The sequence below is a fragment of the Chlamydotis macqueenii genome, chromosome 2 (genome assembly GCF_036417535.1).
Source record: "Chlamydotis macqueenii isolate bChlMac1 chromosome 2, bChlMac1.mat, whole genome shotgun sequence".
NCBI lineage: Eukaryota > Metazoa > Chordata > Aves > Otidiformes > Otididae > Chlamydotis > Chlamydotis macqueenii.
Window position 1 is genome coordinate 132,478,137 of NC_141557.1, and position 10,599 is coordinate 132,488,735.

A 10,599-nucleotide genomic window follows, 5' to 3' on the forward strand; every position below is an offset into this window, starting at 1 on the left:
CATGAAGATACGTAAAACCTTTGCAGCCAATTTGGTAGGCAAAGCTAGAGAAAACCAAGTGTGGTTTGGTCCCTGTGCATATGCAGATTTTTTTTTTTCTCTGTACATGGCGCTGTCCTACCACCACTCTGTGCAGGACCAGGGCTTAGGGATATGTCTGAGGCGTCCTAACAGGGCTGTACAATTCTTCATTATGGTTTTTCCTAATGGAGCAGAACCAGAAGTTGTTTGCCCTTTTCTAAACAGGAAAGGTCAAAAGTGAATGACACTGTAGTACGCTGATAGTTTTGTCCCCAGGTTTGGGTTGCCCTGACGAATTCTGATAGGTTACAGTTACGAGCATGTATGAGTGTGTATGCACACGCATGCATGAGTTATGCAGAGCTTAAAAGGAGTTCTGCTGTTGAAATGGTGTTTCCTGGAGCCCTTTTGCCGTCTCTATGTCTCTCTGAAAGTCATTCTGTGGGTTTGAAAAATGTAGTAAGAAAACATTTTTGCAGACATGGATGCTCTAAATATTTGTTCATTTAAGGGTTTTGGAAGCGCTGCTCTGCAGAACACTTGTTGGTGGCCCTAAGACAGCTGGCTGACCATGTTGAGCAGACGCTGCTCCAGACACTAAGTACTTACAGGATGGTATCTCAGGCAGTTCATAGGATAGATTCGGATCTTGTGTGGCTGCAAATGGAGGTAGTGAGCTCTGTATATCCGTTGAGATACAGCCCTAGGATAAAATCATTGGAGAACTTCCATTCTAATGTTAAATAAGGGTAACACCCCCTGCAATAAAATTACGACCACCCAAGTCTTCCTTCTCAAATAAAAAAGCAACTAAACAAACTTGAACAAACCATTACATTTATATTAATTTGCTCTTTTGCATATCCACTCTACTTGCATGAATTTTTTTTCATTTGTTAGACTTAATTTTTTTTCAGACTTATGACATGGCATCATGGTGGTCTAATACATGAGATATATTTTAAATAGATTTTTCCCCAGCCTAGTTAGTGAGGACTATTTCGTACAAGTAAAACTCCAAGATGCTGAGTCTTTGCCTATATTATCATGATTTTGGGTATAGCCAAGTGTGAATGATGTGGAATTTTTAAACAAATCTTCAGGCTTGAAAACTGGGGATGTGATATGACCCCAGAGTTTCTGTAGGTTAGCCCTTTATTTCTGAACCTGTCACTGGAGAAAGAATGAAGAAGGAGGAACAGCAAAATTACTCCAGGGGACTTTCTCCTGAGAGGAGGTCAAACACTGCTGTCACCAGTAACTAGAAGAAGCAACGTAACCCTGTTCGAGTTCTGTGTATTGCACCAACTTTGCAAAACAGGGTTGCAGATAGGGATGCTTCGGCTGGGGGAGGATGGGTCCTTGCCCTTCTGACTCTGAGCTCTAATCCTTGAAGTTCTTCTCAAAAGGAAAGGATTTATCTGACAAGCATCCTTTAAACAAAGAATTAAAAAAATAGAGAATTGCATGGACAAGAAAGAGGCATAAGCAAAAATGGATTCCAGTACTTCTGTGCAACCTTATGTACCTGAGTTGTTTATAGATTTTAGCTTATTAAGCAAAAACCAAAAGCAAATTCTTTGAATCTTGGATATACTGCAAGATCAGCATCTCTTCGTGAATGCTTGGGAGAAAGATGAGAAGCTGTCAGCACTGGGTAAAAATTATGTTCTTGTTCAAAAGATATATGAGTAAAGAGTGTCACACTGAGTAGGAAAGAGAGAGTCAAAAAATGAATCAGCAAGCATGGAGAAAGAATATTTAAAAAGTCAAAGACTAGACATCTGTTATGAGATACATATTTCTTTCTTGTCTTCAATTTCAGCCAAGACTCTCCTTTTTCAGGTTGCTCTGTGGTCTGCTTTTGGGAATATACTGATTAGACCTATCTGCCTATTCAAATACTTTCATTCAGAAATAAGGAGAGAAAACAAAAATATGCCATGAAATAAATTATATAGTATCCGTGTCATTTTTTGTGATCTTCATTAGTGTAAATATAATGTTGTAATATATTAATCCTTTTCATTTTCTATTCCTAGTTTTCTTTCTTTCCCTTTTTCTAAACTAGAATATCTGATACACCCTTATGCAAAAGATACAGATTTTTTACTGATTTTTTAAACATATTTCTGTTATTTTTTTACTGAATGTGAAGTGCTAACTTCTAGACTTGACTAGCAGTCTTATTTTCAACAGGGAGTTGTTTGTTTGCCTCTGATTGTGCCTCTGATTCTGAGCTGTTTGGAAATAATCATAGGAAGCATGCCTGCAATTTATACTATTAAGTGCTATCGTCCTTCTCCAGTAACAGAATTCATAACAGCAATGAAGAGGCAGGATGCTGCATCAGCTAACATTTTAGGCACCCCCAAATTAAAATTGTTCAAAATTGTTTCAAAATCAGAGCTGCTTGCACTGTCTGCAAACTTGGAAAACAGGGAAAGTACTGAGAAAACAGATGTGGTACTTATCTTTAGAAGGAAAGGGGTGGGCCGGCATCTGTAGACCAGTCAAGGAACTTCAATTTCCAGATAAATTCTGGAATAAAAATTCCAAACACATGTAAGTACTTGAAAGATCAAAATTATATTAATTATAATCAACAAGTTGTGTTGAGCCAATATTATTTATTTCTTTGATAGGATAACGTGTCTTTTGGACAGAGAGGAAGTAGTGAATTTAATCTATCTTGGCATTATTAGGGCTTTTAATAAGGTTATTTATTACATGCTCATACAGTAAATAAGCTAGAGAAATATGGCCAAGGCAACGTGTAACTGGCTGGGTGCAAGACTTAGAATTCAGATTTCAAACAAGCTTGCCACTGAGAATACTGTCAAAGAAGTACAACATGTCTTGGGTGGAGTCTTGCGGGGATCTGGCTTGTGGTCCATACTAACCCATGTTTTGCATCAGTGATGGAACGGGGAGTCTGCTATTGAGCTCTCAGATGCCATGGACCTGGAAGGAGGTTTAATGCTTGCTGGAGGACAGGCTAAATACTCATGAGCTGGTGTAATTCTAAGAGCAGGACAAAAGAAATAAGCATTTCAATAGGAAGATGTGGAAGAGCCACAGCTGGTAGCAGTAAGCTAATACAAAAGCAAAATACAGACTTGTGAATGTAAAAGCAGATAATGAATAAACATTGCCTTTTTTTCTGTGCCATCTCATTCTGTGGTTTTCCTCTTGCAACATGTGTAGATATGTGTAGACAGTGTTTTCTTCCAGGCAGGCCTGTTGGATCTGCCTTTGTGCCTTGGACAGCCTCATTCTGTTCCTTCACACTTCAAAAATTTTTTTGGTCCTCATTCATTTCCTGGTGTATGCTTTCTCCTTGAGTTCAGATTATTGAGTACCCACGAGTTTGTCAACCTGATGTCTTTTTATATTTCCTCACTCTTTTTTTTTCAGATAGTGCATTGCTTTATTTTTTCTCTGAAGAAGTGTACTACATTTCTGCCAGTGAAATAGATTCAGTTCCTTGAAACTGTTGTCTTGATGTCCACTGTTCTTCCTCTTTTTTCCCTAGAAATGCTAAACTTGCATGTAACAAGTCCGCTACTTGACCTGCCTAGCTGATTCTCCTAGAAGTACTGCTGGCCATTGGAGGTCTCCTTCTCTAGCTCCTTTCCTCACCTTCTCTGTCAAAGCTTTCCCATCCTGCCCCCAATCATTAATAGAACTTGCTTTTCTTTCGCAACAGTAAGAGACAAATTTTTGGACAACTCTATAAGTCACTCTTCTGACAAGGTGCTGGGTCTTCTCACCTTTACCAGGGCACTTCCAGCAAAGCATCTTCCACAATCTCTGTGCCGAGGGGGTGTTTCCCTGGCACAAGGTAGCAGCATGTCATTTCCCAGCTATCTTCCTAAACGATCTTACTCTGCTGCATACCAGCCTCCACAAATTACCCCATCTGTTCTCAGTTATGCTAGCTGGCATAGATAATCACACTTAACATATTCGGGGTCTTCTATTCAGTTTCCTATATCTCTTTCACTGATATAGATGTCTAAAGTGTTCTGTAGAAGGGTTATTTGGTTTTTGTTTCTTTACCATCTTGTGTGACTTATTTTAAGGAAGAATGTCTCTCTCACTTCTAGGCAGACAGAATTGGCAGGTCATGGGAAAAGCATTTCCCATGAAGAGAGGAAATATTAGTGGTAAGGTGCTGTAGAAATACAGATCCGGAAGAAGGGGATGGGAGCATATTCAAGAAAAATAAACGTTGACAAGAACTAATGCAGAAACTTGATATTTAGGGGGCAGAGGTCCTCTGGTGCAAAAGGAAGCATTTTTTTTTTTGCCTAACAAAGACAGAAGATGGGATTGTTACTCACAGGTAAATCTAGAGACTGAGCACAATGGGAAAGAGGTGGATAAACTAAAGGATGATTGATTCCAGAACAAGTGCATGTAAATCGGTTACAAATAACTTCAGGATGGGCACTGGAAGATGACTGCTAACCACGGGAGAAAACACATTCCTGGAGCAATTTCCACTAGAAGAAACATTTAGGCTCTGTTGTGGCAGAGATAAAAAGAAACTCCCTCCAAAAAGAGTGGTAACAATATGAAAATACTTTCACTAGGAGGTTGTAGGAGACACAGTAAAGTGTCCCAATCGTACCTTTCAGTTCTGAACTTTAGAAAAGGTTTACAATACACTAAAGCCTGTCTCTCATACTCACTTTAATTTTCTTTTTTGATACAAACATTTTTATATCCCCTACGTAATTAAAAGCAAGGATAGATTTAGCAAAACTGCAGAAATCCAACTGCTGTGATTCTTTGAAGCCAGTGAAGAGAGTGATTCTTTGGTTTTAATGATTATTTAAAGGCCTAACTGGTAACTCCTGGTTATGTTTAGCTTGTTCTTTGTCTCCAACAATTGATCATTCCTTTTAAAATCAATGGTTGCCTAGCGACAAGCAATTAAGATGTAATTTGATTGCTTGTGTATAAATAAAATATTTTCTTGGCCTGTAATGATGATAACAAGCCTAAAGGTATGATTTTATCAGAGGTTTGGAGGTTTTAACAAGACACGTACACAGGTTTTGGCATTTCTGTAATCCTCTTCCAAATTGCAGTTGATCTGTGGAGCAATTTGTTTGGTGTAGTTTGTGTTTCTGGTCAAGGGTACAATAAGGAGACACACTTGAGTTTATTTTGGTTTTTTATTCTGCAGTAGCATATTTTTAAAAAAACCAGAAAAACAAAAGATCTGTGCAAATATCTGCTAGGAGCTCTGGCTGGCTGAGCACCACTGGCACTGGCAGAATCAGTGTTTGCCACTTATTTCTTCCAGTTAATCTGAGTAGGAGGATAAATTCCTGGTAGATGTGAATTCGCTGATTGTGAGTTGCCTCAAAATACTGAAATAAGACATTGCAAAGACTACTCATAAAAACTGTAATGAAAGTATGTTGTTCTTATTTACTAAGCTTCATTTGTGCTTCCACAGATTAATGTTATTGCAAATTAGATTCTTTACAAGGTGTAATTGTTTTTCTGAAAAATTAAAGCTAAAATAAGACATATAACAAATGTAAAAGGAGGCATATTACCACCATATCATCCTCAGTTTATGAGGAGCATGAAGTTTTCAAAAGATGTTTATTGTTTTTGTCAGATTTCACTACTACAGTAACAAAGATTAGGCTACCCAAACAGTTGAATCTGGGATAATCAAGTAGCTTGCTGTGGATTGGATTGGGATTGCAAAGACGTTTTCAAGCCTAGAATACATGTGAGAGATGTAGGAGGTGTCCACTGTTTCTCCAGGAGCATCTATATTACTTATTTTGGCTGCACTTTCCTAGGAAGCATCTCTTTTATTTGTTCTCTTTGCAGCCATGGAGGTGAAATTCAACATTTTGCCATTCTGGAACCATTTTACTGCTTCAGTGGAGCCTGGGAAAAATGCAAGTAAGCCTTATCTAAGAGATGCTTCTGTCTAAAATCATCCACCCCTCTTACGATTTTTTTTTTTTTACTTATCCATTGCAATATCTATTACCACTATATAGACAAAAAGAACTCCCCACGTCATATAAAAATTGCTTGTTTCAGTTTATTAGTGAACAACAGGAGTAGTGAATGGCGTTTTAAGTGCTACAGAACACTACTGTTATGCCATCACTTTCCTTTTTCTATCTATAAGGCTGTACAAATCCCTTTTTAAAGGAAGTTTTCATATTAAAAATTCTTGCATGTGGTCTGTACTTTAAATGCAGTGATGAACATGACACATGCCAGAATTCTGACCTGAAGAAAATATTGCTTATTTTGATATGCCATATCAATGAATCCCTTATATAAATAGCCCATAGAAAACTTCATGTGAAAATGAAACAAGGTACCTTCTCACCAGTCAGACACAATGTGGGAGCATCTTGTAAGGATTTAAGTCTAGATGATGGGCTTTTTTTTCCCCTGGTTCTTGTTTAATTTTGCTTTTTCTTCTCTTTAATGAAGGAAAGAAAGGACTTCAGATCAGGAAGGACCATCAAATAAACATGAGCACTTAGTAAAATGATGTCATCTTCATATTTTATGCATCCATGGACAGCTGAAACGGGTATTACTTCTGTATGTGGCATCAGCTATTTTCTTACCGGATTACAATGTCACTTTTTATGTCACTGCTATGAAAAAAAAAAAAAAGAAAGAAAGAGCTCAGAAAACAACCACAAGAATGAAGTATAAATATTGTCTCCGAAAAGAGCTCAGTAGGTTTGGTTCATTCTAGAGGTTGTCATCAAATTTGGCATGATGCTGAGTGCCAAGGGAGAGGTCTGGCAAGAAAAGGATCTTCCATCTTCAGACATGGCGCAAGCAGGAGCTAGAGGTTTACCAGAAAGGTGGATATCACACAGATGGAACTGGGAAAGTGCTGGAGAGAGAAAGGAACCTTATGAAGCTTTGCTGAAGTCTGATGAAGAAACAGGAGTATTGTGCTGATGAACGAGGTGGTTTAGTTTAGGAAGATAGGGCAGATGAAGTAAGTATCTTTATAGAAATTAGAGTGTGAGACCTTTTTAATCTGTTTAATAAAATAGTTTATCTTATTTGTATATAAACTTTAGGGCCGGGAATACATAAATATGTAACCAGTATGTCCTGTTTGTAGCGAAAAGGTTGCCTGTGGCGAGTTCTCCACGAGAGGGAGCCAGAACTGTCTTAAAAATGTTTGCAATAAAGCCTGTCAAATCATACAGCCTAAACTCGACCTTAAGTGCTTACATTATCTTCTGACAAAGCCCGTGTTTTCGTTCAAACGCCATACGCAACAAGCTGCTCCTCTACGGGCCTCACCCACCCTCGCGTCAGAGCAGCCGAGATTCCCTGGGCTGGGCGCAGCGCAGCGGCAAGGGAGATGCTCTGATCTAAACTGCAACCACCACTAACCCCTCCTTTTTTTTTTTTTCCTATCTATCCAATGTATATATATCAAATCGTCTATCTAGATCCCATTCTATATATCTCTGTGCCAAGGAATTATTGGCAGTGCAAAGACACAAGTGCCTCACTGCTATTAGCACTGTACGGATAATTAGCAAAAACTGCAGTTCCTTATCTCCGACTGTAATTTATTGTGCTGCGTATCTGAGGGAACAAATGCAGGAGGCAAACTGGGCGGAGTGAAACTGGAAATAAAATATGCAGCACCTCGCTGTGCAGTAAAAGGCAAGGGTAGCTTCTGGATCACTGAGCTGGATGTGTAAAGCTGTACTTCCTGCTCACTCAAACACAAACGAAACAACAAAGCCACTAACTGGAACCTTCTTCTAGGAATATATGTGCTATATGGAAAAAAAACAGACTTATAAAATCAGTTAGTGGATGAGAATGGATTTCAGAATGACTCAGGGTTTCAAAATTGACTGCAGTAAAAAATAACTGGTCTGAAGGAAGAGGAAGGGGTACTAAAAAGTACTACATCTAAAAAAACTTACTCTGGCAGGTAGGTGTCCCTTAAGAAGGTCAGCTGGAACTGCTGGGTGAACACATGAAGCTTAAACTGAATCATAGGATGGAAATGTGGAGCTGGCTGAGCAGCGATGTGTGCTGAGGGAGGCCTGTGAGGAAGCCTTCTCAGGGAGATTCCTGGGTCAGAGAAGTGTCCAACATCAAAGGCAGAGGTCTGCCAGTGTGAAGACCTGTAGGTACATAAAGAAAATGAGAAATTATGGAAAACTTTGAAATGGGCAAAGTATAGAAATACTTTTAATTTCAAGTCAACAACACTTAGCAACAAATCTTTTTTTTTTTTCAGTGAAAACTATTGGTTGTTGCATCATCGGATGTTACAAACTGGAAACCACTCTACTTTGGGCATAAGGTGGAAGGATTTCAGGATTTGACATGTATGCATGTGTGAAAGTGAGGAAGTGCAACACTTACCGCTCGCTCAAGAGGCAAAGTGCCTTGATTGCTGCACACAGTCCCTGGTCAGTGGCTGCTTAGACTGGTGTGTGAGGAAAGCTGCCTCGCCACTGAGATCCGTGGTGGGTTTGCCTGTGCGTGAAGTTGGTCTTGTTGGCCTGAGCTTGGTGTCTGATGGACCTGGTGGCCAATGTTGATTGAGGGGCAGTAAAGGCTAATTAAAAAAATGAATGAAAAATTGTGACTTAAGGCAGGAGATACGTTCCATATTGAAAAATATTATTTTTATTTATTTGGGGGAGTGTGTGTATGTACAAACACTTGCTGTATCATGCCTAAGGTGGAATTGTTAGCGCATCTTTGTCTTACTTGTGCTGAGAGTAATGGGGGCTGTGGGAGGAGGGTGGAGCTCTAAGCAGTATCTTGTTCGTTTGACTCCTGAAAGCTTCACTTGACATATGTAAAACTGACCTACTCGCAACTAGACACTAAATTGGGTAGCTTTGGTTTTGCCAAGGCCAAAAAGCTTTTTTTTATCCAAAAGGTTCTCGTAATATATGTTACTTTGCCCTTTGGTCTGCTTGGAGCAGCTAAGTGCTGAAACGTGATACTCTTGAGGATTATGCAAACAAAGGGAATATTTGCATATAGAGAATAATATTGACATTTGGATGTGGCTCACAGTGCCACTTCAAATTACACTGAGCAAGGTTAGAATTCTGGTTTCTTTGTTAGCTTTGCATGCTGTATAAATTGTGACTGATTCTTAAAAACACAAAGTGCATCACTAGAGAGCTCAGACACAAAGTAATGTGGAGCTAACACACACTTATAATCAAGGTTAATATTAACAGCTAATACAAACAACTGGAATGTTGTATAGCACCAAAATGCATTTAAAATATCTACTGCCCAACAGTTGCAACCACACTCAGATTTTTCTTCAGCCAGCTTGTTTTATTGAAAACATCCCTTAAAGAGTCAGTGCAGTACAATTATCCTGGTTTTGATGTTAGCAGTCGTGTGATAGAAGAGCTGAGTGGGAAGAAATATCTTTGAGGAAGCACCTTAGCAAGGGCCTTAATCGTTAAGTAAAAATAACTTTCCATCTGGCAAGGGGAGAAATACTTGCCAAGGATTACTTTCATGTAAGTGTTACAAAATCATAAAGCAAACCTTTTCAATGAGAAATATTTATCTCATTTGTTCTTTTTTAAAAAAAAATGCAATATATTCAGCATATGTCTTTAAAAAGGAAGGGAAAAAAAACCCCTAGGAACTTAAGGGTTAGGAAATATACTGGTATACTTACTGACTTCTTTTTTGTTTTAAGTGACAAAGGCAAAGCAGAAGCTCTGCTGACCTTTAGGAAAGAACAGGTCCATGAGGAAAGAAGGTTTCTGAATGCCAGGCAGGAAGCTATCCTACTCAACTAGTAAGGGTAGTGAAGGAGAATGTTTGGTTCATCTGTCATCCCAGTGAGTGAAATGTAGCCTCAGGGCTGTTGTTTCTCTGAGGCTAAAGGCGAACTTACACAGAACTTCTCGTTTACAGAAACTATAAAATACTCTACTGCAATTAGATTAATCCAATAAGCTAGCTGTCTGCTAGTGTTTCAAAGTAATATTTAATTTTAAAATATGTATTGTTTTTCTTTCGACATTTATTTTTCTCACTGTGCACATAATCCCAAATTTAATATTTTCATTATTATACTACATAAATCTCCATGTCTGCTCTATGTTGCAAGGTGCTCTGTTAATCATTGTATTACACTTCAAAAATCTTAAGTAAGCTTTTTCTCTGCTTATGCAAAAAGATTTTCTGGTTCCAAACGCGTATCTGGGTATTGAAAATAGTTATAGATAATCAATATTTCCTAAACCAAAGAGTGAAAATTAGGAATCTCTGACAATAGGTGTAATCACAGTACAGACAATAGTACTACAGCGACTCACTATGTAAACACAAATGATTGTAATGTATTATAAGTAATTAGCCTATGAAATTCAGGACACCCAAACTCGGTGTGATGCATATTTATATAAAGAAAAAGAAAATACATATCATATAAAAAAGGCATCCTGACTTTATACAATGAAAAAGAAAACTTCCAGAGTAGTAGATACTTGTTAGCAGTTTGTTTGTCTTCCTTGGCTTTCTTTACAGCAGATTGTATGA

The 10,599-nt window shown here is 38.4% G+C and overlaps 1 protein-coding gene across 2 annotated transcripts in view; it reads left to right on the forward strand.

Moving 5' to 3' along the window:
* LOC147601830 (uncharacterized) overlaps positions 1–7,247 on the forward strand; it is a 22,555-nt gene extending 15,308 nt beyond the window's left edge. For both annotated transcript variants that reach the window (XR_015257868.1, XM_086742433.1), the window contains exons 2-3: positions 5,884–5,958; positions 6,508–7,247. Coding sequence is in view for 1 of the 2 variants with exons in the window: in XM_086742433.1 (XP_086598559.1) it covers positions 5,884–5,958; positions 6,508–6,568 (136 nt within the window). In the remaining variant the exon portion in view is untranslated. The remainder of the gene's footprint in view (positions 1–5,883; positions 5,959–6,507) is intronic.
* Positions 7,248–10,599: the final 3,352 nt, after the last annotated feature.